The sequence below is a fragment of the Mytilus galloprovincialis genome, chromosome 5 (assembly GCF_965363235.1).
Source record: "Mytilus galloprovincialis chromosome 5, xbMytGall1.hap1.1, whole genome shotgun sequence".
Lineage (NCBI taxonomy): Eukaryota > Metazoa > Mollusca > Bivalvia > Mytilida > Mytilidae > Mytilus > Mytilus galloprovincialis.
The window spans coordinates 38,758,797-38,774,352 of record NC_134842.1 but is presented as its reverse complement, the minus strand read 5'-3'; the positions used below and the strand labels follow the sequence as shown (position 1 = coordinate 38,774,352).

The 15,556-nt window shown below is 32.0% G+C and overlaps 1 protein-coding gene across 1 annotated transcript in view; it reads right to left on the bottom strand.

The window, feature by feature from the left end:
• Positions 1-240: 240 nt before the first annotated feature.
• LOC143075784 (uncharacterized) overlaps positions 241-15,556 on the bottom strand; it is a 32,808-nt gene continuing 17,492 nt past the window's right edge. Inside the window, exons 14-20 of the mRNA XM_076251345.1 lie at positions 14,892-14,995; positions 10,438-10,620; positions 9,086-9,223; positions 8,626-8,776; positions 7,090-7,304; positions 5,897-5,978; positions 241-5,398 (exon numbers count right to left, since the gene is read on the bottom strand). Of these exons, the coding sequence (XP_076107460.1) occupies positions 5,268-5,398; positions 5,897-5,978; positions 7,090-7,304; positions 8,626-8,776; positions 9,086-9,223; positions 10,438-10,620; positions 14,892-14,995 (1,004 nt within the window). The 3' untranslated portion in view covers positions 241-5,267. The remainder of the gene's footprint in view (positions 5,399-5,896; positions 5,979-7,089; positions 7,305-8,625; positions 8,777-9,085; positions 9,224-10,437; positions 10,621-14,891; positions 14,996-15,556) is intronic.

Genomic DNA, 15,556 nt, shown 5'->3' with positions numbered 1-15,556 from the left:
ATCAATTCTGATAATATGTAGTATTGGATTGAGTAAATGTAGGAGTCTTGTACGGAAGGAAATGGTATACAATAATACTTCCAATCTTTGGTGGATGTATAAAAATGAAAAAATTTGATTGACAAGGAAACATCCATGAAAGAGTAGGAATACAAAAAGGTTCTCCAAACTGTATACAGAAGAATGGTGCATTTTCTACACTGATAATTTTTCTAAGGTATAATAAAAATAACCAACCTACAGTTCACTATTCTCATTTTATTATTCTACTATAATAGCATATAGAAAACATAATAGAAAACAAAGATAAAATTACCCAGAACAATTTATGATTCCATTTACTTTTAAGTATAAAATTTGAAATATAACCATGTTTGGAATTATCTCTTCATGTCTTTAAATTTGTAAATTAAAAAAATTAAATAAATCTGTTTTTATGATTTGTAATTATTAACTTTTGTTTGAAATCATGAACTGTGCATACATTTCCCCCTTTAAATACAAATTTCCAATAATTTCATAAGAATAGCATAAATATTGGTCAGGATTGGACCAGGCAAAAAATTATACAGAATGAATAATTGACGCAAACAATTAAGAATAGAAACAAATCAACAAACGTTATAAAGAATAGAGCAAATTTAACAAAAATTATAATGAATAGATATTAATGGACAAGAAAAATTTTAGAATACACAAATGAAGTCCGGCTTCATCTATTACTAAAGTTGAGTCCAATAATACATGTACTTTAAAGAGGGTCGTAACTGAGGTTCCTACATGATGTTTTTTTTTTAATGGTAAAAAAATCTTGCCAAATAATGTTAATGGTAGTTTTTGGTGCACGACAATCAAAAGTACACTTTCTCTTAAGGTGGTACCCAACACTTTCACTAAAATCAATCTGCCTCGTTTAATTTTCATAAAATTTTGTCAAAGTAAATACTTTAACAAAAACATAAAAATTTAAAAAATTTTGAACCAACCGTTTTGTCAGAAAAATTACACTGGTTATATAGCAATTTGACAACCACCAATTTTGATCATTGATAAACTAAATATTCCTTTCACAACACAACGTAATTAAAACGTTTAGCTGACTTTACAGAGTTATCTCCCTGTAGTGTTAGGTACCACCTTAGGATGATAAAACAAGATTCTTTTTGACAAATCACTAACAGTGACATATAATTATTTGAGACCTCTAACAAATCACAATTAGGACATTTTGACAAAATACAATAACATTTTAACCAATTTGATGCTAACCGCAGGCAAAAATTACCATTTGACATCTGACGGTAAAGGACATTCATACCCTTTGTAAATACCTTTTCTTGAAATGCAAACAAAAATAGAAATTCTAACATCCAGCAGGGACACTGATAATGTCTATACTAAAACTACACACAACCACAAGTAATAACAAAAGAATATAAAAAATTATAATATACACAAGCATGATTAAAGAAATATTAAAACTTAAATATTAAAGCATAATGTCCAGACTGTTAATAATAACTTGCTGCTCATCTTAATCTAAGCACTTAAAACTTTCCATATTCTACCTCTGATGTAAATACATTATTTAAAAAACCTTTTCCTTATGGACACCACTGCAGCTCTTTACACAAAAAATCTCTCGACTAAAACTGATTGTAAGTTATATTAAAATATTCATGACTTACAAATAAGGTTTCTCCTACGATTTTGTTAGAAATTAGTCCCAGATCTACTCATTGTTATTTAGCTGCAACACTCAACTGATGGCAAAGAGGGGGGGTTCCAACTATATGCTCCCAATCAAATGCATTGATCGTCCAATAAAAAGGGGAGTTCCAACCCCCGGAACCCTCCCCTGGATCTGCCACTGCAAAGACATAAGTTAATTAATTACCACATAATAAAGACTTATCAATTTTTTGTCAGCCATTACTTGTCATTACAGATGTTTCTGTATTATTTTGAAGTGGTAAGAGAAAATGTCTGATGTCTCAGGAAAAAAAATTGCAAGAGGTTTACAATAGTTCAAGAGTTGCAGATTCCAAAATAGTGAAAAGGTCTATAAAGGTTTTAGTTCAAAAATCTGTTTTAATGGTAAGAATTAGTAACAATTATTTATCTTTCTGCACGAGATACAGTGGTTGGATCTGTTTCTGTAATTGTGAAATGAAGGAGAATTTCATATTATTTTTCAATGATTTGCAATTGGATTTTGTTCTTTCTATGTGACATCATTAAGCATGGTTGTATAATTGCAAGAGTCAAAATATTGAAACAAGAGAAAAATAAGTATATTTGACACCATAATTGACAAATGAAGAACTGGGAGCAAACAAACTACACTTTGATTATCAAAAAATTATCAACTGGCCTGGGAAAATTATAAATCAGTTTAGTGTTAGAGAAATGAACTACATATTTCAGTCCTAAGTAAGGATTTGTAATAGATAAGAATATCTGTGATGAAAAATTCCAATATAGTAAGTAATACATGTATAAACATGTTTATACATCACACAATATAACTTACTGGGTTTTTTTTCTTCCCTCAAAAATTTTAAATATAATAAATATAATCATGCATAACTACTGGGAGATCTGTTATGTACATTACAATAAACAGCTGCGCCATGAGCGCATGATACGCCCAACGTCTTGTGTGGAAGTTTTATACAATAATCATAAATAGTTTCTGAGAAAGTTTAAAGCAATAACCATATATTGTTTTTGAGACAAGGCGGGACATGTGAAACCCCCACCCTGTTTTTTTTTTTTAAATATCATTAAAATAAAATTTTGAATCAAAACCAAAAAGTATACAGATCTTTAGATTAATATAAAAAAGAAGTGTGTAAAGTTTTAAGCAATAATCATAAATTATTTTTGAGATACAGCGCAACATGTAAAAAACCCTCGCCTGTTTTACAAAATACTCAAAAACTAAAAAAAAAAATTTTGAATCATCACCAAAAAGTATACAGATCTTTAGATTAATATAACAAAGACTTGTGTAAAGTTTTAAGCATTAATCATAAATTGTTTTTGAGATACGGCACAACATGTAAAAAAAAACCTCCCCCTCTTTTACAAAATACTCAATAACTCAAAAATGAAATTTTGAATCATCATCAAAAAGTATACAGATCTTAAGATTAATATAACAAAGACATGTGTAAAGTTTTAAGCAATAATCATAAATATTTTTTGAGATATGGCGCAACATGTAAAAACCCCCTCCCCCTTTTTTACAAAATACTCAATAACTCAAAAATGAAATTTTGAATCATCACCAAAAAGTATACAGATATTAAGATTAATATAAACAAGAAGTGTTTAAAGTTTTAAGCCATAATCAAGAATCGTTTTTGAGATACGGTGCGACATGTGAAAAAAACACACCCTTGTTTTAGTTACAAAGTGCCGTAACTCAAAAAGTTTTAATCTTATTTTCACCAAAAAGTATACAGATCATTTGACCATCATAAGAAACAACTATATTAAGTTTCATGAAATTTGGATAAGTCGTTCTCAAGTTACAGTGCAACATGTTTACGCCAGACAGACAGACAGACGGGCAGACAGACAGACGGACAGACACCGGACATTTGTATACCATAATACGTCCCATCAAAATTTTGACAGGGCTATAAAAAGTAAAACAATAACCAAAGCTTGCATGTATTTAAGCTATAAAAAGGAATAACACCTATCAACTCAAAGCCAGTAGCTTTATTGCAAAATTATAAATATTGTGCTGCAAAACTGATAAGAAATGTAAAATGGAGAACATGATGCAATACCTCTCTAGATAAGCAGGGGGTATCAAAAATCCAACTTGAATTTGGAGTTGAAGAATTTTCTTTTCTGATTTTTTTTTTCTTCTGAACTATTTTTTACTGTACACATATCATTGCATATAGTGATGGCTTCTTTGCCTGCTTATTATTGCAATTGATATAAATGTGTAACTATTGACCTTTACGACCTTTAAAATAGCAGTATTTGATTTTGGCACCAATAGATTATTAGACAATTGTGTTAAAAAAATAAATAGTTTGGAATTCACCATTTCAAATTGAGTGCATTCTGGGTAATATTCTCAAAAGGTACACCAGTATGTTGCAATTGGTTAAACAATCCTTTAACAATAGAAATTTAAAAACCGATGGTGTATATATTTTTTTATGTACCAACAATCCACAAAACTATACATTCTTACATTGTAAATCTTAAAGAAAAATTTACTTATAGTAAACTAAATCAGAAAAAAAATATTCCATATATACAGTATATTAGATATAACAAATCAATGAGTAATGATAGGTAAACATAATTAAAAAAAAAACAATATACTATATATACAATCTGATTCAAATTTTTCAATCTAATGTGCAAATCATTTTAAATATATATACAAGTGAAATAAAACTGCTATCTATGGATAAAGCAAGCTTGAGGTATTAATGACCTGAAATCTTTTATAAATCTAGGTTATGATTTAATCACTAAAATCTTTTTAATAAGCGTCCATATTAAGTTTTCAATTTAAGTTCATTGTGCACTATAGATCTGACTTATGACATCCAACTTCATGGGATTCCATAACATATAATCGCACATCAATTTTTAAATCAATCTAATTTCCTTTTCAACTGTAGATACACGTGTGATCTATTTCTATCCAATATTTTTTTTAATGTAAAATTTCATTCCAGTTTGTTGATCCTGCAATTCCTTTTTCGACCATCTTTATTAAATGTATTAACAATTCTATTTTTAGGTTGCTATCCATGTGTTAGATTGGTTAAGACGTACACAAAACAATTATGTGATATTCACAGTTCATAAGTCAATTAAATGTCACTAATTCACTGTCTATATCAGTTCAAAAAGGTCAAAAACTACACCAAACAAATATATCATAACAATACATATATCCTCACTCCTTGTGTTGAATATTTCATGTTGAAAACACTCCAATTGGTATGGCAGACTTTGTAAAAAGCCTTTAATTAGCCATGTAGAATAACAATAAATAACGGTTACAGATAATTCTAAACGGTTAAGCTATTTTCTTCACTCAGCAAATTTGCAGGGAATCAATTTATTTTTTTGAAACGCCAGACTAAATAATGCGAGGAATTATTTTCTTCATTGGGTGTGATTTATCCTGCATACCACTACACTTGTTATGTAGTGATATACAGTGATCCAGTTATCCCGGGCAGAATGACCAGCACCATTGTGATTGGATAACTACATGATCAGGTGACCTTACTCCAATGGAGGAAAGATGGCACATCTTTCACAGGAACATTATGTGTGTGTGCCTTCAATCTTAGATTTCTGTCATCTGTTAATAGGACTACATCACGGTACAGTCTCACAGGACCATCTGTAAAGAATAAGAAGGATATAAAAATCAAAATTGTAACCATTCTTAATTTTTGGTGAAAGTTAAAATACATGTATGTCATTTCTTACCTTCTGAGGCCTCAAATTAAAGTTCAACCTTTTTGGAAATTTGCCTGCTTTGCAAAAACAGCTTAAATTCAAAGGGAAATTAAACTTGATACACTATCAACATATAATTTATAAATTAAAAAAAACTGCCTTCGAGTACTTTAAATATTTTGGTTTTTAGATAGTCTTGTGTAATGCAAAAGACTTCCCTATACTGCTTTCTGATTAGTCAATACGTTTTATTCACTAAATATAGACAATCCAAACCTTCAATAATAGTGACTATCCTGATTTTCAGGCAACTTCAATCCTGAAGGGAAAGCTTACATTTACTCTTCAAATGTTCTTATGTTCACTTGAATATGGTTTATAATGATGCGAAAAAAAATCAAATCATTATAATAAATATATTATTACAGATTCTACTAACCTTTCTCTTTAGGCATAAACTCTCTGGCTTTATCCTTACAGTAGTGTAAACAGCTAGACAATATTATGTCATCATTGTTCCCCTAAAAAAACAGATAAAAGTTTAATTTTAGAGCTATTCAATGAAACATTATCACAGGTATGTGTAGGTCAGGTGGAACTTTCAGTAAACAATAATGGGAGCATAATAACTTGTGAAATTAAAAAACAAAATCATAAAAAAATTAAACGTGAATAGTGATTCAATGGCTTTTGCTTAAGGTGGTACCCAACACTTTCACTAAAATTAATTTGGCTCGTTTAATTTTCATTAAATTTGGACAAAGTATTTACTATGACCCTTTAACAAAAATATAAAAATTTCAAAAATTTTGAACCAAGCGTTTTGTCAGAAAAAATACACTGGTTATATAGCAGTTTGACAAACACCAATTTTGATCATTAAGAAGCTTCATATTCCCAATACAACACAATGTAATTAAAACGTTTAGCTGACTTTACAGAGTTATCTCCCTGTAGCGTTAGGTACCACCTTAATGTCCACTAATATACATTTCATGAGTATTCAGAGGAAACACTTTCATGCATAAACTATCTTATTAATCTGTAGACTGTAAGTCGTGTTTTTTCTAATTTTAGTTCATTTATATGTTTTGGAGTTTAGTATGAAGTCCATTTTCACTGAACTAGTACACATTCATATTTAGCAGCCAGCTGAAGCCCGCCTCTGGATGATAAATTTTCTCGCTGTGTTGAAGACCCATAGGTGGCCATTGGCAGTGTTCTGCTCTTTGGTCAGGTTTTTTTATCTGACATATTCCCCATTTCCATTCTAAATTTTCTCTTAATATCTAGTTTTTTGCATTCTATTTTCATTCATTTGGAAAGGACTGTTATTGTTCATGTACAGATATATGTAAAATTGCTGAATGTCCTTCAGTATGGTATTTACACTCATATTTGAATTCAATATGTTTAAACATTTTAATTTGTATTTGAACACAATTACATGTTCATAGATATTTAATTTCATTGTATTTGTCGAAGTTTGCACACAAGCCAATAAAATATTTGTCATTCGTTGAACATTTACTTTCTTGGTTCTTCTGTACCTACGAAACAAGCAAAAATTGGTATCAAACAAATATTAATAAATCCACAGTACGTACATGTACATGTATATCATTTACTTACTGTTCCATTTTCACTTTCTTCACTCCTAAATGCAATAGTTTCTAATATGTTTCCTTTTGATGTTTGAGTTTTTAAGTGAGAATTTTTCTTCTCAAATTCAGCCTCTAGAAACTGCACACTTTCCTCTGATGTTTTTCTCACTCTGTTTGCATGTTGTTGTGTACTGTTTTGTCCATCTTTACTGCCTTTGGCCAAGCCATCCAATTCATTGATCACTAAAAATTAGAAAAATATATTACTTGATACATGTAGTATGATAATTTATTATTGAAATTTGATAAAACAAGAATGAGTCCTTAGCACACGATGCCCCACTGGCACTATCTTTTTCTATGTTCACATGACCGTGAAATTTGGTTTCAAAAGTCAATTCTTTTAATTCCTTCCAGATTCCCTGAATCATTCTGAATTGTAAAAAAATCCAACTAGTTAAACTAATATGTTCATCCTTGTTTTCAAAATTCACTAATATGTTCAAGTAATATTATTAGTTTAGTACTGTAATTTATGCAAGGACAAGCTGAAACCTTTAATTTGATTAAAATACAGATACTGTGTCCACGCTTTGTTTATAAGGTTCTGACAACAAATCTGTTCTACTGTCAATCTGACAATTATTACATCAGCCAATGATATTTCAGTCTTCAAATTTTTAAAGTTGTGTATCATTGATTACTGTGAATTCATTATTATTGTTGGATACCTATTTTCATGAGTACAGGTGACCAACAAATTAAATATACAACAAATTATAAACTTTCTATAGGCTTGTATGCAAGCATGCATTGACAAAACCACTAAATCAAATATCCTCAACAAGAATGTGTCCATAGTACACAGATGCCCCTGCACACTTTCATTTTCTATGTTTAGTGGACCGTGAAATTTGGGTCAAAACTCTATTTTGGCAATTTCTGAGTTGATTGAACTTCAACTTCATCCAAAACTACCATGACCAAAAACTTTAACTTGAAGCAGGACAGACAGAAGGATGCACAGACCAGAAAACATAATGCCCCTCTACAATTGTAGGTGGGGTATAAAAATACACGTTTTCCGTAATGCACAAAAAATCAATACCCAAGAAAATAAATGAATCCACACAATCTAATTAAAAACCGATCTCTCATCGCTCCGTTTTCTGATATGTCGCGTGGGAAATCTAACAAAACACGCTTTGAGGTCACATGTGAGTGAACTGGAAATTATGAATTTCTAATGATATGCAAATGACTTGACGACCTATTAATAAGCCAATCAAAAAAGTTTATGAATTATTTGGACTGACGATTTCTTCATAAATAAAATGAGTTACATCCCTTTACCTTACGATAAACTTTCAAGATCGTAAAAGACTCATTTTCATTGGTTGAAAAAGACACACCTACGAGGTCACTCACATGTGACCTCAAAGTGGGTTTCGTTAGATCTGCCATGCGACATATCAGAAAACGGAAGCGATGAGAGATCGGTTTTTAATTAGATTGGAATCCACAGTACATAGTTTTACTATTTGCTTAATAAAACTCTTCTTACCAACTAATGGTACAGTGATAGTGAACTTCTTTGACAGTATCAGTTTCTTCAGGCCTGGAAGATGGTCAATAAAACAGTTGGTATCAGGTACCAGGAATATTGGATGTATTTCTACTTCGATACAGTGGTGGCGATTCTTGTCTATTATTTTCTGCAATAAAAAAAGAACATGATATTACTATAAACTGTATTCATGGACAATAACTAATTCCTTCAATTTTCTTACATTATGTAGTAAATTTAATCTAGAACATATTCTTTGCCTTTCCTCTTTTTAAGTATTTCATGTTTTACCTGTATATTTTCTTTATGTTTTTCCTGCTCTTGTTTAATCTGTTTTAATTGAATTTTTTTCACTTTAAGATCAAGTTTTTTACCTGTACAGTTTTTTTATGTTTTTCTTGCTCCTGTTTGATCAGTTCCATATGATGATTTTTTTTACTTTAAGATCAAGTTTTACCTGTATATTTTCTTTATGTTTTTCTTGATCTTGTTTAATCTGTTTCAATTGAAGTTTTTTCTTTTTAAGATGTTTGACGTGGTCATCATCACCACCATGGATTATCTCCTCTTCACTCTCTATAATTACATCTCCATCCTGTCAAAAACAAATTACATTAATCAACTTATATTATCATATTCTAAAAATAGAAAAAGAAAACATCAAAGGCTTCAGGTTTAATAAGGGAGAGGGTGTTTCCCAGCTACAAATTCATTGTTGGGTGAAATCCCACCAAGCTGTTATTTCTTTGACTTGATGGTCAATGCTGCTTGGTTCCTTATCCTGTAATATTTTTATTTATAAAATTCAATATTTTTCCTTTTCATATATATCTGTGCATTTGTTGACAAATTGTCTAAGACCAGGTGGATTATGAGTTGACAAACAATAGAAATGTTTTCCTATGGTTATCCTTAACTCAAGATGATGTTTATATAAGCTTAAACACATCTTAATGTTCTTAAAGTCATAAGAAACCTCAAATTAAAAAAAATAATGCATATGCTTTTTTATAACTCAATGGATAGTTTTCATTATAAAACTTATGTACATATACTTTTTTCTGAAGAAAATTCTTTAATTTATTCATATTAAGAAGAAGTTTACTTTCTTTTCATTGCTTCCTTCCAGGAAGAAATACCCCGACATATTTCCGAATGCAAAGTGACCTCAGTGTGACCCATCTCGTAAAAATCCGGTGATCACAATACCCATTAAAATAAACTATTATCTGAATTTACATGTTGAACATGTGCTCAATTTCCATGCTTTTTTGTTGATTTTTTGTCGATTGTTGACACAGGTGACAATCATTAAACTTCGGCTTCAAAACACAAACTTTAATTACCTGCCATATTTTCACAACAACACAGACCGATTGAAAAAATAACCGATTATACGAAATTTACACGAAAAAAATGATAAATTCGTGCATAGAAGACTATGTTTATGATGTTTGTATGCATTGGTTCAAGAATTGGAAGAACATTATTTTTCACCGGTCACTCGTTTCTTATGACTTTAAACAATACAAGCTCACTTTTAACAAATGAGACAAAAGATCAACAATTTCTTAATGTTGTTTTATTTGCCGAGCTTTTTAAATAAGTAAAATCTAACTGTTGAGAGTGGAAAAATAATGTAATACACGAGTTATAGTGGTGGAATTTGTTTCTCTTATAATTTTTATCCTTCCTTTTCAAAGGTTTGCCGAAATTTAATTTCTTTATATGAGACGTCAACAGGCGTAGTCACCTTTTTTCAAAACTTTGAAAAATCAGAGAAACCAACATCTATTTTTATTCACTTACATCCGACCATTCCTCGGCTGATAATGAAGGTTTCTTTTGTTCCTCTGTTTCCTCGACAGATAAAGCTATGGAGTAATACTGTTTAGTCTCTACATTATAGGCTAACATTGGAGGTTCTATACCACATAGATAATCACCAAACAACTGTAACTTCTGTATTCTCAGGCAGTCCTGAGCAATCTCCTTAAATATAATAGAAATTAAGTATGAGGAGTAAGAAATGTTGGCAAGGATTTTTATCTATGATTCAGTTAACTGATATGTTTTAGCCAAAGATTTATGAGTATTTTTTATTGCCCAGGAAGTAACACGAGTCTGGATAAAACAAATCATGCCAACTTTGCCAATTTCACAACACAGATTTGGATGGTTAGAATAATTATTTTTACACTAAGCTTGATTTACAATCAAAGCACTGTAAGCGCTGTAGGCAGTTAACCAAACACCAAGGCAAACCATAATTATGAAAACTGTGGCAATGTTGCTTCAATTTTTTTTTAAAGATTTAAATTAAAAGAACAAACATTAAACATTCATATATTGTACATTTATTTATGTTCATTTAATGAATTAATCATTAAGGCAAATAATTCATATTTAATCAAGGTTTTCAAAAGCAACACATATATCAAGTATATTTTTTTCATGGTCATGAGTCTGCAGTGGTACAAGTTTGCAATGATTGCAGTTATTCCTGTTGATAGTTAACATTGGTATTAGTTGACTGTTAGTAGTTCAAGTTGACTTTAGTACGAGCTTGTAAAAGTATGAATGCACTTGCTTCCCTGGAAAGAAAACTGAGTTTGTGTTCTACAGTTCAAAAGTTATGAGACACAAATCAGACAAAAATTTACTACTACAGGGATCAAAGGTGAGGTCTAACTGACCTGCCCATAGTAAATGTAAATGACCCCCACCTTCACCCCAAGTCTGTGATGTCTAAGGTTGGAATAAAATGACAGGTAATTATAAAACGGTTGGTCAAACATTCTTGGGCTTGAAAGATATGTTTTCTTTAAAATGAGCCATATCAAAATGAAAATTTTTATAGGACCAAAAATAATTCAAAATATAATTAAGGTAAATTCTTTAAACCTACTCATTTTTTTCCATCAAAAAATTGTTTATAATAAAGAAATAATTGTAACATAATGCTGCTACGAAGTCTCCCAAACAAAGCTCCCATAATTATTCATTCCCATGGTTGCCTGACATTGGGCAAAGTCTAGTACACATTGATTAGGTCTAGCAAAGTGATATGCATATGTGACGCCTATGAGATTGACCTTGTATGTCATTCAATCTTTTTGAAATGACAAACAGGAATGAATATGGTTTAGGAGTTGGTATCTCAATCTTTGCAAGTTCTCAAAACACACACAAGAGGGGGTGGGTGACCCTAGGGACTACCCCTATATTCATTTAATTTTTATATTGTCCCATACATAAATTTTTATGGTTTAGGGGTGCTGATCTCGACCATTATCAAGTTTTCAATCAGGAGGGGTGGGGTGACCCCAGTGACTTCCCTATATTTCATTTGATTTGTTATATTGTCCAATACATGAATATATGTGAATGAGGGGTGGGGACCTCATCTGTTTCCAAGTTATCAAACAGGAGGGGTAGGGTGACCCTAAGGACTCTCCCTATATTTCATTTGATTAGTTTTTTTGTCCCATACATGAATTTATATGGTTTAATTTAAAGGTGGGGATCTCAACTGTTTCCAAGTTCTCAAACAGGAGGGGTGGGGTGACCGCAAGGACTCCCCCTATATTTTATTAATTTAGAGGTGGGGATCTCAAATGTTTCCAATTTCTCAAACAGGAGGGGTGGGTGACCGCAGGGTTACCCCTATATTTCATTTGATTTGTCATAAAGTCCCATACATGAGTATATATGGTCAAGGGGTGAAAATCTCGATGTTTCCAAGTTCTCAAACAGGAGGGTGTACAGCCACCCTAGGGACTCCCCCTATATTTCATTTGATTAGTTTTTTGTCCCATACATGAATATATATGGTTTAATTTAAAGGTGGGGATCTCAACTGTTTCCAAGTTCTCAAACAGGAGGGGTGGGGTGACCGCAGGGACTCCCCCTATATTTCATTAATTTATAGGTGGGGATCTCAAATGTTTCCAATTTCTCAAACAGGAGGGGTGGGTGACCGCAGGGACACCCCCTATATTTCATTTGATTTGTCATAAAGTCCCATACATGAGTATATATGGTTAAGGGGTGAGAATCTCGATGTTTCCAAGTTCTCAAACAGAAGGGTGTACAGTGACCCTAGGGACTCCCCCTATATTTCATTTGATTAGTTTTTTGTCCCATACATGAATATATATGGTTTAATTTAAAGGTGGGGATCTCAACTGTTTCCAAGTTCTCAAACAGGAGGGGTGGGGTGACCGCAGGGACTCCCCCTATATTTCATTAATTTAGAGGTGGGGATCTCAAATGTTTCCAATTTCTTAAACAGGAGGGGTGGGTGACCACAGGGACACCTCCTATATTTCATTTGATTTGTCATAAAGTCCCATATATGAGTATATATGGTTAAGGGGTGAGGATCTTGACTGTTTCCAAGTTCTCAAACAGGAGGGTGTACAGTGACCCTAGGGACTCCCCCTATAATTCATTTGATTTTTTATATTGTCCCATACATGAATATATATGGTTTAAGGGTGGGGATCTCAACTGTTTCAAAGTTCCCAAACAGGAAGGGTGTAGTGACCCCAGGCATGCCAGGGACTCCCCCTGTATTTCATTTGATTAGTTATATTGTCCCATACATGAATAAATATGGTTTAGGGGTGGGGATCTCAACTGTTTCCAAGTTTTAAAACAGGAGGGGGTGGGGTGACCCTAGGGACTTCCCCTATATGTCATTTTATTAGTTATATAGTCCCATACATGAATGTATATGGTTGAGGGGTAGGGATCTCATCCATTTCAAAGTTATCAAACAGGAGGGGGTAGAGTGGCCCAAAGGACTCCACCTATATATCATATGATTTGCTTACATTCAGGTATCATATAATCTAGTTCCACTATTTGTGAAAATAAGAAACTTCCAGCTATTTTAACTGATCCAGCAAAATTGAGAAAAAAATACCCATTAAAATTGCAGTAATATGTTTACACTTTAAAAGCATCTAACATGCATTAACAACATTTATCACTGATAAAAAGAAAAATGAACATATATATTGTTAGATATACTGTTCCCAGCTGTCACATTGTATTGGATTTTGACATTAAAATTTGTCAAAAAGTAATTTTGAGTTTCTGTACAAAATATTTTCTGCTTTTTCTTTCTTTTACATATATCTTTTGGTTTTAAATTCTAGTGTTTATATTTATTTATCATGCATAGATGTATTTTGTCACCTCTCTGGATTTTTTTTTGTTGATCGCCAAAACCCGGAATTACCCTTATCCGCTTCCGGAATCGGATCCGATATTGTAATCGTCTCACGGCATCCATTTTGTTTAAATGTTGTTTTTGTCAGTCAGATATGATTTTACTCGAATTTACACATTAAACATCGCTGTCATGAATAATAATGATGAAAATAAGTTTTGAGATCGTTTATTTGGAGACTTTGGTAAAAAGGTTTGCAAAGTTATCAGTTTTTATTTTCTTTCAAATGGAACTTCTGAAGGTCCATCGGGCATGTCGGGCGAAGCTAGTTACCAAGTCGAAAGTCCGTCTGCAAAAGTGGAAGGTCGCGGACCTCGGACCACTGCTAATTTGAAACCCTGCCCTCCAAATTGAAAAGATACGAAAATTTCTTCTCCTAATTTGAAATTGCCGCCAACAGCATGAACAGTTGAACTTATATAATAGCCTACTGACGTAGTTGTACTACGTATTGACGACAAACAATATTCCTACGACTTTTGCCATTTGGGAAATCTAAACTACTTGTCTTTAGAGATTTTCGGCGAATAAATATTTCATATATTTGTTCTTTGACATCTTAGCCAAAAGCTCAGGGGATAATAAACTACATAAGGATTCCTAATGTGCTCTACTTCCTATGTGCAACTTCAAAACTTTTGGGCGATTCAACGATAATTTAAGGTTTTTCTGATCATATTTTTTGTAATCAAGAATTAAAAGTATGAAAAAACTGTCCAATTAGTTATAAATAACATAATATCCAGCTAGATAATAACAATGGCACGTATTTCAGCATTTATTGGGTACAACACAAATCTAGGGTGCTCGCATAAGGCAGCTTAACTGCCTAAAAATGACCGTACATTTTTAGAAGTCATGAACTTGTTGAGATGAATCCAAACTGTATTTACTCAAACATTTTAGAAAATAGGTATTGTCAAAAGACAAAGCCTTTCAAAATGTACAGTACTATATGACTTTTACAAAATAGTTCCATGAAACCATAAGCATTTAAATCAAGTACTCTTTACGGTGAACATACCTTGTCAACTAGTTTATGTACAAATGAAATTTCTATTGGGGCACTGAGTAGGGGAACAAATCCTGACAACATTGAATCTTCCATAAGTAAAACTGGCTCACATCCTAAAAATATAAATGCATATAGCGTTTTGATTTTGATAATAATATGTAACATTGGTAGTGTGCAAAAACATGAATACATATATAACAAATGTCTTATGTGTTGTTGGGTTGCTGTCCTTTGATGAATACTGCAAATCTCAATTTGTTCATGTTAAGTTGCACAAAATTAGTTTATGCTCTTTCTGGTCATGCCTTCTTGGACTTTATTTTAATGGACAACTATTTCTGATTAAGAGTGTAAATTTATGACAAACAGTTTTAAACAAAATACAATAAAAGAACATGAACATGTTTAACCCAGCCTTAGTTAGTCTTATATGATTTTTAATTTTAGTTTCTTGTGTATAATTCAGAGTTTAGTATGAAGGGGCCAGCTGAAGACCGCCTCCCGGTGTGCAAGTTTCTCGCTACATTGAAGACCCATTGGTGGCCTTCGGCTGCTGTCTGATGTATAATCGGGTTGTTGTCGCTTTGACACATTCCCCATTTCCTTTCTCAACTTTATGGTATGAATCTAGGTATATTTATCATTGACAAACCAGTTTTTGCACACATGGTTCT